The following is a 22,258-nucleotide window of genomic DNA, read 5'->3' on the forward strand; positions in this document are numbered from 1 at the left end:
CATGTGTATTAATGTTTTTTTTTTTTTTTCCCATGATGAAATTACACTTTCTGTTGTTCTGCAACCTGCTTTTTTTTTTTTTTTTTTTTTGTCTTTTGTCTTTTTTCCGTGTCCGGCAACGGATCGCAACCCTCAGTGTTGCCCCCGAACCGGACCGGGGACCGGCAACGGGATCGCAAGCCTCGGCGTTGCTCCCGCGCCTCGCTCAGCCAGTGAGCGGGAGCCGGTCCGCATGTGGGATCCGAACCCTCGGACGGGAGCGCCGCCGCGCTTCCCAAGCGGCGCACTATCCAGTGCGCCACCGGGCCGGCCCCGCAACCTGCTTTTTTATCTATTAATAACTTCTACTTTTCCTTTCCAGTAAATTTCCATTTCATTCAAAACCCCACATTTATTTTAAATTTGTTCATAAGGCTATCGAAATGAAAGTCTTAATAACAAAAAATTAATAAAGTAATAAAAATTAAGTTCACAACAGCTAATGGATGGGTGCAGAACCAGATTTAAACCATGGCTAAATCCTAGCTCCTCTGTTTTTAACCACTAAGTTATTCACACTTTATCTGGTTCAAGCTAAGATCTCTTCAAACACTCCACAACAGGCCCTACGACTGAGCCATATTTCCAATATACCACTTTCTCTCAACTAAGGGTCTCTTCCACACATGCCCTGTAATAAAACTTCGTGATTTTGCCTCAAGTACAAGTTGCACTTAGAAATGAACCAAGGTTCTTTGTGTCAAGTAGCTGTAATACAGCAGAGTATTTATTTTATCACATATTTTTTTCTTCCTAACTTTGCAGTAATTCCAGCAATGGCAGAAATTAAGTCTGGAGTAACAAACATTTCCTCTTTCCTGGATCTTGGAAAACAGAAATGATATAAGTCAGGTCCTAGGAACTTCTGATCTTCATATAAGACAAATCATTCTCTCATTCAACAACTCTTCATTAAGACCCACTATATGCCAATCATGGTTCTAGGCTCTGGGGATATAGATAAACTCTCTGCTCTCTCAGAGCTTATGTTTTAGTGTGAGAGACCAAATATAGACAAATAAATGAATAACTATATAGTATGTCAGGTAGTGATAAGTGCTATTATAGAAAAAAGCTGGATAGAGATAATGATGGGTACTATTTTAGCTAGGGTGATCAGGGAAGGCCTCTCTGTGGAGATGACATTTGAGTACAGACCTGAAAAAGTGAGGGGGCAGGCCATGAGAACATAGGGGGAACACATGTTTAGATAAGGAGACATTAGAAGAAAAGTGATTAGTTCTAGGTGATTATGGAAGCAATGCACTCTCAAATTGAAATGTGAAGACTGGTTTTAACTTCAACTGCTAAAAACTAAAATTTCTTTACCTGATACAGTTACCACAAGCTCCCTTGGTAAACCAAATATCCGGTTATCTGCATCAAAGACTATTACCACAGAACTAGCTGCATCATGATGCACAAAGACCTAGAAGAATAAAGTGCAAGAATTATGAAAAAGTTTACTTAAAGTATACTGTATCTCTGCTACAGTCTTAAGGTCTGTATAGCAAACCAAGGAGATGATTCATTGTCATATAAAGTATACAAAATGCTATAAAATTTTCCCTTTTGTTGCTAAAGGATAGAAAGATAACAAGATATCATAATCAAGAGTTGGTCATACTTTTTATTTCTTTATTCCCGCAAGCTTTCTAACAAGACTTTTAAAATAAAATGCAAGTATTGTTAAGAATAAGAATTGGGCTGATGGTTAGCACAGTTGGTTAGAGCACAGTGTTATAAAACCAAGGTTAAGCGTTTGTATCTCCGTACCAGCCAGCCACCAAAAAAAAAAAAAAAAAAAAAAACTACCTAATTTGAGTTTCTTACCTGTGAATGTTGTTGCTGGTACCCATCAGCAATAGCATTGATGTTATGGACACCTGGAGCCAACAGTATATGAAAATAACCTCCCTCTTTTGTGTGTACCTTTATTCCTTCATTGAGTACAATAACTGCTTTAGAGATTGGTTTTCCAGTCTTGTCTTTAACTAATCCATGAACTCCCTTGTGAACCTGAAAAAAATGTTTAAAATATAAATTTATGTTTTCATAATGCCAGATATTCTAGAGGAAATAGCTGGAGGCAAAAACAAAAGCCATACACATAAAAACCCTGTAAGGCTGGCTTATTCCTCCCTCCCCACTGACTCTGACCTTGTTTGCTACTCATTCGATGCTTCAAAGTCATAGAGATGGAGATAAGAGAAAAGAACTCTGACATAGTGTCAAAGCCTAAAGAATTAGAATCCAAACTCCTAAAGCCCTGAATGATTTCCTTCCCACCATAGTATACTGATTCCAGTAACTGTGTGATATTCAAATTAAAGAACCTGCAACATCTCACAAGGTCAAATTACCTACATTACAGCAAATTACAGACATGTGAATGCATGGCCTCTATTTAGGCAACATAAAATAAACAAAACTTTCCATTCCATGTAAACTTAAAATAAATAATATACATTTTTGGTAAAAGATTAAGACAATGTTTTGATAAGGGTTTTCACTGAACATATTCCCGGAAGTTTGCTTCTAGTTAAATGGGAAAGACTCACCTCCACCAACATGCTAAGAAGAGATCTTTTATTTTCTGCCCACAAGGAAGGGAGCTGTGCTGCACCAGGAAAGTAGCAGCAGCTTGTGTACACTGTGATTTCTGGACAATGGCCATAGGTGACACTATAATCCTGGAACACAAAGTTCAAAACCAAATGTAGGAAAATTAATAAGAAAAAGTAAGAATGAGGCTTGTAATACAACAAATGGAATAAACAGAATAAAAAGTAAACCTGGGTGATGTAAACAAAGAATCTATAAAGTATTTTACAGCAAATATAAATAAATCACTCTGTATTATAAACAGTCACAAACATGACAGCTCCTAAAAAAGCCCTTGAAGACAGGGACTATATCTAATAACACATTTTTATATCTCCAGTGCTTACCACAGTGTCTGGTATATAGAAGGGGCTTATTAGGGCTTGTTGGATAAATGACTGAATGAATAAGTACATGCACAGGACTAGCTTCCCTCTGAATGCTGGAACTTCATTGTTGTTCTCGGAGCTCTGGAGGCAGAAGAACAAGCACTTGCCCTCTAATATGCTCAACCTGGAGCCTGCTGGTGACAATAGCCACTGCCTTCAATATAGCATTTATCAGACATAGGAACTGCCTGTGTGGACAGGTTTAAGAACCTACCTTACTACCTTACCCCCCAAACTTGTTCTTTTTCCTAATTTAGTTAATGGCATTAACTCATTTTCTCACATAATCATGAAATCTCTTGTCTTTGACTTCTTTATCTCACTATCATCTATAATTTACCAAATCCTGGCAATTCCACCTCTATAATATCTCTGAAACTTCATCCTAGATGTTACTAATCTAGGCCCTTATTACTTCTTTTCTAAACTACTCCAAATGAGCCACCCTGTACCAGTCTCTCCTTCCTCCAAACTACCTTAACCCACTGTTAAGAGGTTAATTTTCCCATAGCACAGCTCAGATGTCACTATATCCTGCTGAGAACCTTCAGTGGCTTACCATCCCTTACTGAAACAAAGCATTCAAGGCTCCAAACTCCCTGTCCATTCTTTTCTTCTGCTGTTCTCCACTACACCCCATATTCTAACTAAACTACAATGCTTACTGACCTCTGCATACTGCTTCCTCTTTTCAGAATGTCCTTCTTCATCATCTCTGCATTCCAACTGCTATCTCCTCTATAAAGAGGAGACTGCATCTCTGACTAGGTATAATTTTTTGTCTCTAAATTCTCACAGCATGTAGAGAGTTGCTCTCTTCTAGATCAAAATCAATTAATTCTGTAACACAGTTGTTGGTACAATAGGCCAGAGAATACATTTTATTTATTATTAATATAGCCAAGTGCCTGAGACATAGTAAATTCTTAGTAAATAAAGGAGTGAAGGCAGGCAGAGATGGGAATAAAGTCAATTTTCTGGCTGCACATGTGAATGGAATGACCAGCTAGCCATCCATCTGCTAACAACTCCTGCCTAATTTGAAGTGGATGGACAACCAATTAAAATGCTGTCAGAAAGAAATTAAAGAAGACCTAAATAAATGGAAAAACATACTATGTTCATGTATAGAAAAACAACATTGTATAGATGTCAAAACCATCCAAAGTGGTCTACAGATTCAACACAAAATTCCAACAGCCTTTTTTGCAGAAAAGGAAAAGCCAATCCTCAATTTCAAATGGAATTGCAAGGAACTCAACCAAAACAATCTTTAAAAAGAACAAAGTTGAAGGACTCACACTTTCCTATTTTAAAGCTTAATAGGGCTGGCCAGTTAGTTCAGTTGGTTAGAGCACGGAGCTGATAACACCAAAGTAAAGTGTTCAGATCCCCATACTGGCCAGCAACCAAAACCAAAACCAAACCAAACAAAAAGCACTAATACAAAGCTACAGTAATCAAAACAGTGGTACTGCCATAAGGATAGACATATAGACCACTGGAATAGGATTAAAAGTCCAGGGATAAACCCATATATCTGTGGTCAATTGATTTTTGGCAAGGGTGCCAAGACCATTCAATGCAGGAAAGAATAGTTTTTCAACAAATGGTGGTGGGACAACTGAATTTCTACATAGAAACAAATGAAGCTGAACTCCTACTTCATACCATATAAAAAAATTAACCTATACTGTATCAATGACCTAAATACAAGAGGTAAATCCATAAAATCTTTAGAAGAAAACATAAGGGTAAGTCTTCATGACCTTGGACTTAGCAATGGATTCTTAGATATGACAACGAAAGCATAAGCAACGAAAGAAAAAAATAAATTGGACTTCTTCAAAATTAAAAACTTTTGTGCATCAAAAGACATGAAAGTAAAAAGACAACTTACAGAATGGGAAAATATTTGCAAATCATGTATCTGATATGAATTCAAAATCCAGATATATAAAGACCTCCTACAGCTCAACAAGAAAGATAAAAACCCAATTTGAAAATGGGCAAAGGACTAAACAGATATTTCTCCAAAGAAGATGGCTAGTAAGCACATGAAAAGATGCTCAACATCATTAGCCATCAGAAAAATGAAAATCAAAACCACAATGAGATACCACTTCACACTACCAGGATGGCTATAATAATAATAATAATAAAACAAAATAATAAGTGTTGGTTAGGATATGGAGAAATTGGAACTCTTGAACTTTGCTAGTGGGAATGTAAAATGGTGCAACTGCTGTAAAAAGTTTGGTGCTTCCTCAAAAAGTTAAAACAGAATTAAAATATGACCCAACAATTCCACTCCTAGATATATGCCCCCAAAAGTCAAAAACAGGGGCTCAAACATAGTTGTATGCCAAAGTTCATTGCAGCATTATTCACAATAGGCAAAAGGTACAGACAACCCAAGTATCCATCAACACATGAATCGATAAACAAAATGTGGTATATACATACAATAGAATATTATTCAGCCATGAAAAGGAATGACATACTCATACACGCTACAAAATGAATGAACCCTAAAAACGTGCTGAGTGAAAGAAGCCAGACACAAAAGGATAAATATTTTATGATTCTACTTATATGAAATACCTAGAATAGGCAAATTCTTAGAGACAGAAAGTAGATTAGAGGTTACCAGGGGCTATGGGGAGAGGGGAATAGGGAGTTATTGCTTAGTGGGTACAGCATTTCTGTTTGGGGTAATGAAAAAGTTTTATAAATAGATATGGTGATGGTTGCACAACATTGTAAATGTAATTATGGTAACTGAATTGTACAATTAAAAATGGTTAAAATGGCAAAAAAAAAAAAATATATATATATATATATATACTGTCAGGTTAATTAAGAGCTGTACATGTCAAGAAAGCCATGAAGCAAATGCCATTCACTTTGCTATATCAGAAAAATCACCTATTCTTTCACTTAATGGCCAATATTCATAATTCCATTCTAATTGTGACCTATAAAGCATACCTTCATGCTGCCCAGGTGACTGTGCCATTCTGCTCCACGCATTACTCCCCCTGGAATATTCTCATCTATGAAAGCATTGAGAGATGTAGAGTCAAGAAGACCATAAAGCAAGAACCCGGCTCCCACAAAAACAACGATAATAACAATAAAAGGGTAGGGAAAATACCTACCTGATTTATTTGGGCAACTGGGCTGACCCATGTGCATCGATGGATGATTATTTGCATAAAGAGATGCCAAATGCTTCAGAGTCTCTTTGTTTTCCACTATAAAAAGAAAAATTCAGAAGTCAGTGGAGAAATCCAAAAGATTTTTCTCCAAGTTCAACTTCATAGATACAAGTCATCTTCCTCTCCTCCTAGTAAATCTTGTACCCTGCTAAAATTTACTGAGTAGTTATTATAATTAACTAAATGGTTTTTTTTTTTTTTTTTTTTTTTTTTTTTTTTTTTTTTTTTTGCCAAATGCTTCAGAGTCTCTTTGTTTTCCACTATAAAAAGAAAAATTCAGAAGTCAGTGGAGAAATCCAAAAGATTTTTCTCCAAGTTCAACTTCATAGATACAAGTCATCTTCCTCTCCTCCTAGTAAATCTTGTACCCTGCTAAAATTTACTGAGTAGTTATTATAATTAACTAAATGGTTTTTTTTTTTTTTTTTTTGTTCTGTTTTGTTGTTTTTTTTGTGGCTGGCTGGTACAGGGATAATTAACTACATGGTTTTATTCATCCCAAGATAATCAGACTAAGAAGACAAACACCTTCTTTACATTAAAATGTACCAATGCTGAGTTTACACAACAGGGCACCATACTAATATACAAATTTGTTTTTTGTATGTTTTACCACATTTTGGGACAACTGTGGCTTAATAACAATATTCCTTGTAAGCTGCACTGAAAACAACTCAAACTCACTCCATATACTATGACCTAAAAGAGATTAAACAAGCAACTATTTAACTCACCATAAGGTACATAAGGTACAACCAGTCAGTCAAGGTTTAAAGCAGAAAAGGGCAATATTAGTTTCTTGAGGCAGGCACTGTGTCATATTCACTTTTGTATTCCCAATATCTACAGACATAATAATTGCTCAATAAATGCTTGTGGACTAAATTGAACAGACGTGACAAGATGCCTAGACTCAAAAAAGGTAGGCTTTCCTTAGGTCTGACCTCCCTTCTCCAAGTAACTGTTTGAACAGCTGATGCATGTTCTTTGGTTGCCTATTTGTTTATGGAGTGTGCTCAAATGCTCACTATTTACAAAAATTCAGAAGGGACATTACTTAATTGGAATTTCCTACCTAAACTTAAATAGTATATATGTGAAACAACATTCTACATACCTGTCTGTACTGGCTTGTCATATGGGTATGTCACTAGCACAGAACCACCATCTAAAGCAACAGAAAGACTAAAGTCCTGTTTTTGAATCAAATTTTCAATGATGGCTTTAGTCTCAGGCTGGGAGGCATTACCTAAAAAAAGAGAAAAATCTAATATAAAATATCAAGTTTTAAATTTTAGTGTGAGTATCTAAGAAAATATTCTCTACTTAAACACAATCAAAACGCTAACTTACAAAATTTGTAGATAAATATTTTATTTCTAGATATATTCTACAAGGTAAGTTATTTGTAGTTTTATATACTTCAGAATAATGTGTATATATTAATGACTCTAAGCAAGTTTAAGGAAATTCTTACTGGAAAAAAAAAGAGGATGGACATATCCTGCTTTAAAAAATAATTTAGGGAATATGTAACCTATCCTTGAAATAAAACAAGATTTTCAGAAAGCACAGTGTTTTCTGAAGCATTGTTTGCAAGAGCAAAAAATCAGAAACTAAATGTTCATCAGTAGAAAATAGTTAAATAAACTAGAGTATTGCTATATATTAATGGCATATTAATAGGAATGTTAGAGATCTGAAAGTACTAAAATGGAAAGATGTCAATGATATATTCAACGAAAAAAGCTGTTACAGAATAATACATATAGTTGATGATACCATTTAAGCAAATCAAAAATAGGCCCCGCTAAATCAACATATATATATATGTTGTGTGTGTCTGTGTGTGTACATACAAGGATACTTCAAAGAATTCATGGAAGGATTCTTATTATCTTTTAATTCCATTTTTCCAAGAGCTTTTGAAGTACCCTTGTATATAGGAGGGTAGAGAGAAAGAGAATACACATCTCTACATAATTAGTGAAGGAATACCTCAATATTATTATTCTTTTTTGGGGGGTGGCTGGCTGGTACAGGTCCCCCAATGTTATTAATGGAATTTCTATGAAAAAAATTGAATTATTTTGCAAATGAAAAAGGAAAAACATTCAAAAAATTTTCTGGATGTCTGTATTTATTTGTACCTCACATTCATAACCTAGACAAAAAAGTGCCCCATTACTCATCTACAAAATAAGATCAACCAGTCTCCTAGCAAGGAGAAAGAATTATCCCCAAAGTACTTTAATAGTCTAAAAATTGGTCTTACTTGTGAAGTCTGTATCTAAGTCTTTGCCATGAGCATTTGTTTGTCCTGTCTTTGAAGTACAGTCTTTTTCTTGTGCTCTCTCTCGCCCATCTGGATTTAGAGAAGGGACAATCACAATCCTAGTCCTGTCAACCAACTAAAACAGAAACAGAAATCAATGAGTTTAATTAGCTCTGTATGGAACCAACCAGTACCTTCCAATGACTCAAACAGAAAGTCTTCATTGTTGTTTTAAGCAGTGAATTTGAAAGGGAGAACTAAAAAAATAAATAAATAAAAAGAAAATAACATTTTCTCTTGATCCAAATAAGTTAAAAAAGAAACAAAAAACTATTGTTGTTCCCAGAGACCTTCTGGTGACTTAAAACAAGGGTCAAAAACCACTCCATGCAGGCCAAATCCAGTCTGCTGCCTGCTATTATACATAAAGTTCTATTGGTACACAGCCACGCCCATTCATTTACATACGACTAGTTTTGTGATATGATGGCAGAGTTGAGTGGTTATAACACAGAACATCTGCCCACAAAGCCAAAAATATGTATTATCTGTCCCTTTACAGAAAGCTTGCTGACCATTGGCTTAGATCAATAATAATGGTAGGACTACTTTTCTTGATTAAAAATTGGAATTTATACCCTGACAAATATCAATGTACATCTGGAAACAATAAAACAGAAGAGTTGAAATCAGCATGTGAAAAAAAATGAGATGAAATATTTATCTTAACTGTAATAATTTCTCCTCCAGATGATCCATAGGCATTAATAACTACACATATGGCATAAACTAATTTTTTATATACTTTATCCTACATATTTCTAATAGTAAATCAGAATAAGTGATCCCTGGTTTATTTACTATGGTAAAATAGTCTATAGAGTGAAAATATTTGAGACCCCATAATTCATTGATTCTTAAGCTTCTCCCTTGGTGGAGATTTTTTTTCTAAGGCGCACCTGGGGCTTCACCACAGGCCTACTGAATCAGAATCTCTGGTGATAGGGTCTCTGAGCATGTGTATATTTTCTTAAGCTCTCCAGGTAATTCTGACCCTTAGCTCAAAACAAATGGCAATCTTTTTTTTTTTTTCCTTTTTGTCTTTTTTCGTGACTGGTAACGGGATCGCAACCCTTGGTGTTGCGCCTGCACTGAGCTCAACCAGTGAGCGGACCAGTCTCTATATGGGATCTGAACCCTTGGCGGGAGCGCTGCCCTCTACCGAGTGCGCCACCGGGCCGGCCCCAAATGGCAATCTTAAGTGATCTAGTCTTATGAGTAACTGTTCAAGTCCAATTAGACCAGTGAGACAAATTCCTGTTAGGTGTTTTACCTAGGTATATAGTCTCTTACAACCTTAAGACCAGTAGGCCAAATATTAGAATAACCTAAGGAGCTTCTAAAGAAATCTTGATGCCTCTGGGGATGCAGCCCAGGCATGGGTATTTTAAAAAGCTTCCCAGGTATTTCCAGTGTATAGCCAGGGTTGGGAACCACCATCCTAGATACTCTCCCATTTTAGAAAAGAACAAAAATGTCTTTGAGATACTTCTTGTAGCTCACATGAAGTCAATGAAATTTGCTTTAATGAAGATGGTACAATCATTTTTCATCAAGTCTGATTTAAGTGCATCTCACCTAATCACATATGTCCCTTCTGATCCTAATTATGACATCAGTTCTTTCCAAATTTCTTTTGGAGGAGTCACTACGGTATAACAAAACTGCATGGGGCTTTAGAATGAGACATGCTTGGGTTTAAATTCCAGTTTTACTAGTTACTAGCTGTGGGACCTCCTATAAGTTAACAAATCTCTGCCTCAGTTTCCGCATTCATAAAATGGAGATAATCATTATTACAGGGTTAAGGATGAAATTAATGATGTATATAAAGTACCAAGCATAGTATCTGGCAGACAGTATGTATTCAACAAATATTAATTCAATAGTGCCAATTAGTGAGTGTTTTAGAAGGATGGATGCACTCTTTTCTTCCTTCCTCTGAGACAACACAGAATACACTGCTTAATCATACATGACCAAGCCTCTGGATCAAAGTTCTTTTCTGTAGCTATGGATGGCTCTAGCAGACAATGCCATATTGCTTCTTCTAAAATCTCTTAGCAGCCATGATGTCTAATTTTTTTTATGTATTACATGAAAAGAAAAACTACGTCTTTCACTACATTTTTCACAATAGTGTTCTAGTTATAAGTAACTGAGAATAAAGGTTCAAGTTAGAATGTACAGAACAGTGAATAAAGATTGAAAGAGTAGCTCGGCTATTAAATAAAGGAGTACAGAATTGAATGTAAATTTTTAATACTTTTTCTACCATGCCTCTTAATATATACAAAGAAATACAATAGAAAGACATATGAACAATGAGTATATAGAAAGATCATTCATTTTTAAAGAGTACAGTTTATAATGCATTAAAAGTGCCTCTGTGTGAAATCTAACAAGAAATTAAAAAGTTTTAAGTGGTGCCCTGCTATCAATGTATCACTGAGGTTTTTCCTTTTAAAGCATCTCAAAACAGGCTATTCTCTTACTTGGGTAACAGCTGGGTTCTTTTTGTAGTTCAGGCAGAGAAATTCTGCCAGAGCCAAAAGCAATTCAGTTCCAACTGGAGCATTTCCATGGATACCAGCAACAAAACGAATCTTTGGTTCTTCAGGCTCAGATATGTTGGGTTTATTGGAGATTTCAAGGGACCAAATGTGACGATATTCAGCGCTCTGTCCCAAACTTTCAAAAACCAGAAACAAAAATTCAGCAAATAATCAATCATTAAGTTAATGCTGACTTACGGGCTTTAAAAATAGAATTCTCATACCATCTTCACAATATTTGGCCTATCTTCTATAATCTACACTATTATTTAGTTAATATATATATTTTTTAATTAACTCACTTAATTTTTTAAATTTATTTTTTATTGAAGCATAATTGATTATATATACTTGTAGGGTACAAAGTTGACTATCAATAGTTATATATAATATGTGATGGTCAAATCAGGATAGTTAGCTTACTCAATTTTTTATTATGGAAGTATTTACATATATGTGAATGTGAAGAACCTCCTTTTTAAAATCTAAGTTAATCTATGTATAAGACATTTTATACTTTACTATAAACACAACACCAGTTTCACAGTAAAAATAATTCAATGAAAACAAAGCTATGGTCAAATGCTCTGCTTGCCCAAGAGCTCCAAGCTTAAGGCTTATTTTTTTATTATAAAGGCAGATTTACAAGATTTAGGTAGAAAATATATATTAGCATTAAACTGAAAAGAATAATAAAAGAGAAAAAATTTTGCTTTCTCATGATGCTATTCATTGATACTTCATGCCTATTGGTATTCCACCTAAAACCATCTTGTGCCCCACCACTGGCAGGTGTGCTATATTTGGGGGCAATATTTAACTAAAAAGTGCACCTTGAATAAGAAGGTTTAAAAAAAATTAAATGAACGAAGTAAACAGATGCAAAATAATGTCCAATTTTGGATTTATTTTAAAACAAGAAAGTCTGTAAACTCTATATGGCACTAAGATGGATGATATTAAAACCTGAACTAGGCAGAAATATTCAAGAATCAGTTGAGGAAGAGAGGTAATTGGTACTACCAAAGTAAACTTCACTCTTTGCATCTGTGAACATTATAAATCAGAATTTGAGAGGCTAAATTTCCTGGTAAAATTAAAAAGACCAATGAAGAGAACAAAGTAAGAAAGTAAAAGGCTAGATAATGTTCCTTAGCTATGTAATAGTGAGCTGTAAGCTCAGGGCAAAATGTAAAGACTCCACCTACAATAAGCAAACCATAGAAATCAATAAATTATGGAAATAATTTTGGAGTAACTGTAACAAGGCCTACAGATAATCTATAATGAAACAGTGCAAGTGAGGCAGAGAAGGCCCAGGAAGTAAAGGAAAAAGTTGTCTCAGCCATCAGTTTTACATAAGTCAGTACTGAATATTTCCCTGGGACCCTCAATCACACTTGTCCCTAAAGCTTCAGGTATCAGAGACTGTGAGTAGAAACTACAGCATAGGAAATGACGCAAACAGGCTTCGTTTTCTAATTTGAAAGAAAAGGTTACACATGATTCCTGACAGGTGAACTCATAGTTCCAAATTCCTGGGCCAAGCCTGTGGCGCACTCGGCAGAGTGCGGCGCTGGGAGCGCAGCAATGCTCCCGCCGCAGGTTTGGATCTTATATAGGAATGGCCGGTGCGCTCACTGGCTGAGCGCGGTGTGGGTGACACCACACCAAGGGTTGCGATCCCCTTACTGGTCATGAAAAAGACAAAAAAACAAAAAAACAACAAAAAAAACCAAATTCCTCCCTTGCCCCCAGCAAAATAAAATAAACTAAGTGATATTTAGTCAGAACATGGATCTGAAATCAATCAAACTAAGCATTAGGAAAAGTAATTTTACATTTCCTGGATGCACAGGCTATACACTGGTAATTGAACAAGTAACTCTCCAATCTTCCTCATTGGAACATTATTAGAAAGATCTCCAAGCAAATAATTGTTGCAAAATAAATAAGGTCTCTATAGGTAAGGTCTCTATACATTCAGGTCTCAAATATTTCTAAATAAATTACAAAAACTATTCAACGTGGCTAATGCTGAACACACCCTCGTACCAAAAAAAGAAAGAAAAAGAAAGGCAGTAAGAAGGTGGCACTTACTTGGTAAGATTTGTAATATGTGGATAGTTCATTACGAGTCCTCTCAGAAACTCTGATAAGTCCTTGTATGAATGGTATCGATAAAGAGCCAGATTTGAGGAGGACCGTAACATGAGGCTTTCTAAACCATTCTCAGCTGAAAGGTCCTTAATTAAAGTTTCAAACTCTTTAGTAGTTGGATCACTGGCTTCATCAGTACTGGTGCTATCCCCCTTTCCTTTCTTTGATTCATTGTTTGAATCTGTTGAGGATCGAATAAGTGTGAAGTTGACCTGAACAGCGCCTTCACTCTTTACGGTCACATTCTTAGTAACTGGATTATACCTATAACAAAGGAGACAGATCAGAACCACATTTATTCAGCTGGACTACCCAAGCCCTGAGAGGACAGAGGTATGCAGAGAATACGTGAATCCTTGGAATAAATGTGGTGCATCTTCCTAAAGAGTCAAATTTTTAACTTTTGGGGCCGGCCCGGTGGCGCACTGCTACAGTGTGCCGCTTGGGAGCACGGCGGCGCTCCCGCCGAGGGTTCGGATCCCACATACAGACCAGACGCTCACTGCTGAGCGAGGTGCGGGCGCAACGCCGAGGGTTGCGATCCCATTGCCGGTCCCGGTCCGGTACGGGCGCGACACTGAGGGTTGTGATCCGTTGCCAGTCACGAAAAAAGACAAAAATAAAAAGGAAAAAAAAAATTTTTTTTTTAACTTTCGGTAATGTATGATTTTTTAAAACACTAATTAACGAAGAACAGACATGGGTATACTGTAAAATCTTAATGAGTTTTTAAAATAAATGTACGACTTTAAAAGAAAGTTTGTGCTTGCAGTGCATATCCCCATGTCTCCTGGAATATGAGTTCACTTGTCTTCCATTTAGGTATATGCATGGAAAAGTTTGAGAGGTACTGAATTGGGATATTCTGTACCAAACACATCATTCTTGACTATTTCTCAGATACCCTGATGCCTTAGTTTATACAATACTCTGCTAAAATGGGAGAAAGACAGAAAAGCCTTCATTACTCATGTTCTAGCCTATCCAGTTATGGATCACTAGATACTTGAAAAACATTTTTTAAAAAAGGTAGTAACCATAAATGTTTTCATGTACTTACCCTTACTTCAATGAATGTTCAAACTAACTCTTCAGAAATAAGTTAGCCAGTGGGGGTGAAGGGAGGGAATATAATGAGGTGACATCTATACTTATCAAATAAACTTATTAGAACATTACAAAGAAAACTACAAGAGTGGAAAAATGATAAGTTTCAGATTAGACAGTCAGGTGGTTCCAATTCTAAGCTGTTTGTAAAAGAGGGAGAAGAGAATTAGATGTTTCATTTTCTCTTTTTAAATAAATCTTTGTGGAAAGAAACCCTGTAAAAAAGATGAAAATGAGCTTACTTAGAGAACTAGCAATAAAAGAATATTTCACTGAAGCAAGAAAGCACATGTACAACAGTAAAAAACGAATGTCTGTGAAAAAGCTTTAAAAGACTTTTAAAAGGGTACAAATGCAAAGTAGTGGCATTTACTGGATAATATAACTACAAGTATGCAGAACAGTTTTTTTTTTTTTTTTTTTTTCCAACTAACAGGCACTTCCCAGTATTACCAATAGAGAAGAAAATCACTATGTCATTTACACCTAGACAGGGGACAGGTGATCAGAGAAGAGGAGGGTAAAGGTGGCTGTTCAAAGTGCACGATTTCACAGATTTCTTACATTTGAGAGTTCAAGTAATCACTCTACCACTAGAGGAGCGTCAAAGGTGTAAACAGCTCTGAACTTTCCAACATTAAACTCGAGGTTGCTTAGCAGACTCTCTAGGACTTTCTGGTAATAATCTTCCAGAATGGAACCATATTTGTCTTAACCCCCAGCACTCAATTTCAAAGCACTCAGTCACTCACCCTCGAGCAGATGCTGTGATTTTATAAGTTCCTGGAACCAAGAGACGCCAGTAATCTCCAGTTTTGTAAGTAGTCACTGGATGATTAATTTCAGCAACACTAATGGTGGCATTTAATATACCCCTGCCATCCGTGGCATCTAAGACAAATCCTTTGACACCCTGATGAACCTGGATAAAGTATAGACACCCAGATTTCAATAGTAAAGATCATCATCTAATTATCTTGAGAACTTATATCCAAAATAAAAATTGTTAATAATGTAAACAAATGGAACAAACAGGAATTTAGGAGTTCAGAGTAAAGCTAAATGTAAGTACTCATTAAACAAAATATTTCTGTTTCTGAAGGCTAATTTTTCATAGGCTAGGTTTGTTTTTATCATGAAGAATATAAATAACACTGTTCAGCACAATTCTGATGATTTCGCAATCTAGGACATTCTAAAGAAAACAGGCCTGGGCTCATCAAAAAGGAAATGTCACTTTTTAAAAATGGAAGGACTATTCTAGATTAAAGATACTAAGGAGATATACTAACCAAATACAATGCATGAATCTTGTCTACATCCTGGTTCTAAAACACAGCTATAAAATTACATTTTGGGGACAAGTTTGGAAATCTGAATACAGAGTAGGTATTAGGCAACATCAGGGAATTACTGTTTATTTTCTTAGTTGAGATAATGGCATTTGTGGATGATATGCAAAAACAAATCCTTATTTTTAGAAGACAGATGCTGAAATATTTAGGGGTAAAATACCACAACGCCTGTAATTTATATTGAAATAGTTCAGCCAAAAATGTGTGTGTATACTTTACATATAAATAAATAAAGCAAACACAGCAGAATGTTAAAAATGTTAACTTTAGGTATAGGAGTGTTTATCAGCTAGTCTTGTAGCTTTTCTGTATGTCTAAAATTTTTCAGAATAAAATCTTTTAAAATATTAGTCAACTAGGCTGGCTGATTAGCTCAATTGGTTAGAGCACAGTGTTGTAACACCAAGGTTGAGGGTTCAGATACTGGTAAGGGCCAGCCACCAAAAAAAAAAAAAAAAAAAAAAAAATTTAGTCAACAAACACAGCCTTTATGCCTCACCACTCAGGAAAAGAAAAAAGCAGAGATATACTGGCACAAAGTATTAGTCAGATTATCCTAATTAACCTTTGGCATAGTTCTTATAGTCTACCTATTGGCCACCATACATATCCAAACAAAAGGAAATAAATCATTCTATAATAAATCACTGACAATAAGAAAAAGAATAAATCACTTAACAAATGCTTAGCTGTGTGTCCAATTTATGTTGGCCTTTTATAAGGACAGGGTAAAAAGTGATCACTAACCATTAAGAGCAAAACATCACTACCTTGTTTAATTATTTTCTTCAACTCTTCCCTGTGTATACAAATAAAGTCATTTCCATCCATGAGTTTTCTAGATAAATATACTAAAAAAATTGAAATAAACAAGCTGGTTAAATACACTACAACAAGTTGGAATTTGACAAGGTGTATTCTCAAATCACTACATGAAAACCACATGTAGACACAAAAGTCTTCATGCTCTTGGGAGAAATTTCATACTTTATTCCTCAGTAATCACCTGTTTCATAAACTGGATTAGAGATCTTCGATTCTGTTCCCAAAATTTTGGCAGATCTTTCTCAAGTGGATATTTCACACAGCCTAGTTCAATAGTCACTTCAAAGCAATTTGTTTGTAAATAGTTCCAGTCCTGCATACCCCCTAAAGGATAAAAGATTAAAATCAGTCACTCTGAAGAAGTTCTAAATAGCTAAGATCCCAAAAGGTAAGCAGCATTCACAGTAAAGAGCCAAATTCATCTGTATCAGCATTGACTGAAAAACAATATGTGTTCAAGTGAGGGTTCTTTGATGCTTGTGGTACAGGCAAAACACCTGTACTTTCATATTCAAGAAGAATTCAAGTGTAGCTTGCACTCTTACCTATTAACACACGTAAGGTTCTTTGCAATAGACACTAGTAAAATATAACAATTTCATCAATGTTTAGTGCATTATCTTTACTCAAAACCAAAGTGCACCAAGTGTAAAAATAGCTGAAAAGATTAGTTGAATGTTTTAAACTAAACAACATTTAAAAAGAATGATTCTTCCTCAAAATTAAAAGTAACAAGCAGCACCATCCAGGGGAGTAAAAAAAGCTATCAAGTTGTAAGGCCTAGAAATAAAATCATCTTTACCTGGGACATTATACCAACTAGCTCCATTTGTTATTCCATGAGGAAAATATTCATTAGGATACATATTCTTGCAAGGTCTACCTTGATACATCTGCGAATTTTCCTAGGGGGAAAAAAATTATTATTTGTATTTGTTTTTATCTGCATTAAAAAACACTGGAAGAATATAGGAAAATGATAAAAGTGGCTACCAGTAGGGTGTGTGAGGGGGTGAGGGTGGGAATAGGGTGGATGGAGCCATGGGAAGCAGTGAGGTTTTTCAATGCAGAGCTTTTTATGCCATTTTGATTTTTGGCTATGTGCATTTGTGCTCTGTAAGAAAATATTGAAGACTTCATTTATTACTGCAATTGTAAGTAATATAAAACCCATCCCAACCCCTTTCTAACAAACAAACAAACAAACGAACAAACGAACAAACAAACAAAGGTCTGCTCATATTCATACTTTTGTTTAATGCTTTTAAGGAGCTTAAAGTCCAGAAAAGACAATACACATACAATGTAGAGTAAGCAGCTTTCCCTGACTTCCAGGGGGAATTAGATGGATCCTGTGCCTTGACTGCACTCGGAACAATAATTTTCTTATCCTATTACAACTGGTTGCATGCACAGTTGTAACAATACACTACTCCTTAAAACAGTGTCTTTGTGTCCTCAGCATCTAGCCCAGGGACTAAGCATGCAGTATACGTGCAATTGCTTGCTCAGAGAAGGGTAAGAAAAACAGGCATTCAGGCACAAATAAATGCTTATTGGAAGCCAGAGGAGAGAAAAATTACTTCTGCTAGAGTGGCAGGGGAAGGTTCCTGGAAGAAATTAAACTCTGAAAGATAGTCAAAACTTAATTTCTCTCTTTTGGAAATAGAAAGATTGAAAAGTACAAACAAGTATGAAGATAAAAATAATAATTTCCCATTTTACCACTACTGAGAATTAACCATTTAACTTTGAAATCAACAATCCCCTTCCAGAAACTTAATATACCAAGTATAGGGTTATGATCCCACCACTCCTAATGAAATAAAATAATTATTTATTTATTTTCCAAGTAAAAATTTTTAATACAGATGATTACAAAAGACGGAAAAATCAGCTCAGAAAGGCCAATTACTTCTTTAGTATTTTCTCCCTTTTTAAAAGGTTCCCTGAAATTGGTGAGACTCTCATATTCAAGGACTGCTGAGCTGTTCTGTTTTGGCTCCTTTGGTATCTGTTTTTTCACCACTATTGTTCTTAGATTTATCTACTTCCTTAACATCTGCTTTTTTGTCCTCTGTTTCCTTCTTGTCTTCTTCGATTCTAGCTTTCTTTGCTCCTTTCTACTACGACTTCCTTCTCCTTCATCCTCAGAATCTGAGAATTCTTCATCACAAGCTATCTGCTTGTCTAATGCTCGAATAGAAATTCTCTTGTCTGGATCTTCTCCATCTTCATCCCACTGTCTTCATGAACAGCCTCTTCTGGAATAACTCGCATTTGGACACCAGGTGCAAGAGGTTACATGCGCAAAATTTCAAACAAACGGTTTTATCTTTTCCATATATTCTGGAGTGTTCTGGTTTGTCATGTTTGAAGGACTAATATGCAGTTTGAAGTCTGGTCCAAAATACTCAAAATAATCATCATATGGCAACGCACTGGGAATCTAAAAATCAAGGGCAACTGCAGTCTCATATGTCCAGCAGCGAGCAACATTACGGATTGTGTATCTACCTCCCCCAGGCACCAGTAATGATAAGGTAAAAGTTTTTACAACTTCTACACATTTAGCGTGACCTTTGACTGTTAGACTGAAGCAGCCAAGCCTATCACCAGATGAGTCTGCCCCACACTGTAATACCGCAGCACTAGGTTGATACACCTCCATCACTTTTGAGATAATTGGTTTGAATATCTGCCCATGTGACTCATCATCTACATCATCTCTCATTGGAAAATTGACAGCTTAATATTTGCCTTTTCCAGCACCAATATCCCTTAAGTCTCCTGTGCCAGTAATGTATTCCCCATATTTATGGAATGATACAGTCATTACATGATCTGTTGTATAAAAAGCTTCTTCAACACCATCACCGTGATGGATATCTATATCAATATATAAGACTCTTTGATGGTACTTTAGTAATTCAAGGATGGCAAGTACAATGTCATTAACATAACAGAATCCTGATGCTTCTGATTTCTTGGCATGAAGTAATCCTCCAGCCCAGTTAACAGCCATATCAGTTTGTTGTATGTATAACGTCACAGCCCCAGCAACTGAGCCACCAGTTGAGAGCTGACCAAACTCAAAGAGTCCATCAAACACTGGACAATCTTCTCCAACATTAAATCTCTGCATCTGCTTACTATACTCAGACATGTTTTCTGGTCTTATTGACTGTAGAAATTTGATATACTCATTATTGCAGTATCTTGTCATTTCTTCAGCTGTGGATTTATGGGGCCTATATATATGTCCATTTTTCTCTATAAACCATAATTTAACAGCAAGTTATGGGTCATGTGGATTCTATGAGGTTTCATGGGATGATCCTGTCCATAATAATAATCTCCAATATTGCCATCACAGAAGTAGACTTTCTTCTTGCAGCCTCTTGACTATGCCATGGGCTCCCGGGCCACCAACACCTCCCGGCTCTGGCTCCTTCTCCTGCTGCTGCTGCTGCTGCTGCTGCTGCAACTCGCAACTTGGCGGGAAGAGAAAGGGGATGGGGTAAAAATGGGGGTGGCAGTTCCGTGGGGAAGGGCAGGTCAGAGGGAGGAAAGGAGGGTAATGCCAGGAGGGTAATGCCAGGAGGGCTCGGTACTGCCTGGCCAAAGGACCAAGAGCCAAAACTATTATTTTAAATTACTGTAACAATTGTATACATGTTCTTTTGCTTTCTTATTTTCTACTAGAGACTTGCACACAATCTTCTATGCGTCTATATCTTCATTTCCATCAATATCTGTCTATCCACCTAATTATAAGTTATATATATGTACCACTGTATTATTGGACTAAGATATTATAAACATGCATTAAAAAAACTAAAAGATAAATTTAAAAATATAAACAGAATTTCTAATATATTCTTCCTGCATCTTAGTGGACCATCTAGTGTAAATCTCACTCTGGATATCACTGTTCTAGGCAATAACTATTAACATTTTGACTGCATTCTCAGAGTAATAATGAACCAGTGAAGACCTCTCAAGGAAGGGTGATATGTGAAATACTCATAGCTCTGCAAGATTTATTCTGATAATAATGTGGAAAATCTATCAAAGCCAGAGAGACCCATCAGATGCTAACAAAATAATCCAAGTGAGAGAGATAATGAACACCTGACTGTGATAGTTTGATTTTACTATGTGCGTTTTACAATGTCCTTTAATCCTAACAATAAGTCTACTTTGATAATTTTTTTAAAACCTAGTTAAATTTTTTAAAGCAAACAGTCTGACAACTTAAAGGAGGCGGGTATGGGTGTCTAGTCTCGGTCCATAAGTAAACAAACAAACAAAAAGAGTCTAAAAGTTATATGCCAAGATATTAAATAACTGGTGATCTCTAGGTTTTTTTTTTTTTTTTGTTTTTTTTTTGTTTTTTGGCTTGCCTGTATTTTCTAATCTTTTAAAAATAACTTTCATTATATGAAATGATTTTTAAAGAGGCATTTCCATAGTGGTGACAGGTGAAGCAATTAGATGTAATTTCCAAGGCAGTGAAAATACAGCTAAGGGCAGACTATGGAGGAGGAAAAAAAGAGTAAAAGAGAAGTCAATAAAAGAAAAAGAAAGCAGAGCTCTCTACTAGAAAATATGATAGAAATAAAGGGAAGAAAATAAACTTCAGAGGTTGAGTAAGTAAAAAAAAACAGACTTCTGGTAACACTGGAGGGGGCACTTCATGGTAAAACAATTTAGGTAGAAGACAGATTACAAGAAACTGAGGCATTAAGAGAACAGTAAGGAAGTGGAGACAAGTAGAGACTATTCACTTTTCTTTCTTCTTCTAACCTATTCTGAGCTAATTTTAGACTTGCAGAAAAGTTGCAAAAATAGTATAGAGAGCTGTGTGTACCCTTGATCCAGCTTTCCCTAATGTGAGCATCTTACATAACCATACTACAATGATCAAAACAAAGAAATTAACTCTGGTATAATACTATTAATTCAAATAAACTATTCTATTCAAATATCAGTTTTCATACTAATGATACCTTGAAATTCTCTATTCCTCGATCTCTGTCTCACTGTACAGTAGAAAGCTGTATTTCACTTTCACTTAACTAAATTCACTGAATTTCATTATATTATACTTAAAATATAATAAGAGTTATTGCAGAAGGATTAGAAAATGCAGGCAAGCAAAAAAAAGAAAAGAAAAAAACCCATACACCTAGATATCATCAATCACTTAACATTTTGGTACGTAACTTTCAGACTTTTTTTTTTGGCCTATATATGAACTGAAAACGGATGGCCCGCCCTCAGTCTTCTTTACATTCTCAGAATCCACTTTATTGAGAATATAATTCATTCACCACACATTATCCATTAATAGTGTACAATTCAATAGTTTTTGGTATTCAATGAGTTGTGCAACCATCACCACAGTAAATTTTAGGACATTTTCATTACCCCAAAAAGAAACCCTGCACCCATTAGCATTCTCCATTTCTCCCCAACCTCTACCCCAAGCCCTGGGCAACCACCAATGTATGGATTTGCCTATTCTAGACATTTCATATCAATGGAATCATACAATATGTGTGGTCTCTTGTGACTTTCACTTGGCATGTTTTCAAGTTGTATCAGTACTTCATCCTTTTTTATGGCTGAATAATTTTGCTTACCATTTATCAGTTTGTTTATC

The 22,258-nt window shown here is 35.7% G+C and overlaps 1 protein-coding gene and 1 pseudogene across 1 annotated transcript in view; both read right to left on the reverse strand.

Moving 5' to 3' along the window:
• Positions 1–22,258, reverse strand: part of CPD (carboxypeptidase D) — a 75,055-nt gene that overhangs the window by 4,544 nt on the left and 48,253 nt on the right. The window contains exons 8-18 of the mRNA XM_008580931.1: positions 17,393–17,495; positions 16,772–16,914; positions 15,163–15,332; positions 11,084–11,279; positions 8,529–8,664; positions 7,371–7,502; positions 6,194–6,289; positions 6,024–6,088; positions 2,601–2,732; positions 1,873–2,058; positions 1,369–1,468 (exon numbers count right to left, since the gene is read on the reverse strand). Coding sequence (XP_008579153.1) covers positions 1,369–1,468; positions 1,873–2,058; positions 2,601–2,732; positions 6,024–6,088; positions 6,194–6,289; positions 7,371–7,502; positions 8,529–8,664; positions 11,084–11,279; positions 15,163–15,332; positions 16,772–16,914; positions 17,393–17,495 — 1,459 coding nt within the window. The remainder of the gene's footprint in view (positions 1–1,368; positions 1,469–1,872; positions 2,059–2,600; positions 2,733–6,023; positions 6,089–6,193; positions 6,290–7,370; positions 7,503–8,528; positions 8,665–11,083; positions 11,280–15,162; positions 15,333–16,771; positions 16,915–17,392; positions 17,496–22,258) is intronic.
• LOC103597133 lies at positions 18,564–20,004 on the reverse strand (annotated as a pseudogene).

The sequence above is a fragment of the Galeopterus variegatus genome, unplaced genomic scaffold (genome assembly GCF_000696425.1).
Source record: "Galeopterus variegatus unplaced genomic scaffold, G_variegatus-3.0.2 Scaffold2207, whole genome shotgun sequence".
Classification (NCBI taxonomy): domain Eukaryota; kingdom Metazoa; phylum Chordata; class Mammalia; order Dermoptera; family Cynocephalidae; genus Galeopterus; species Galeopterus variegatus.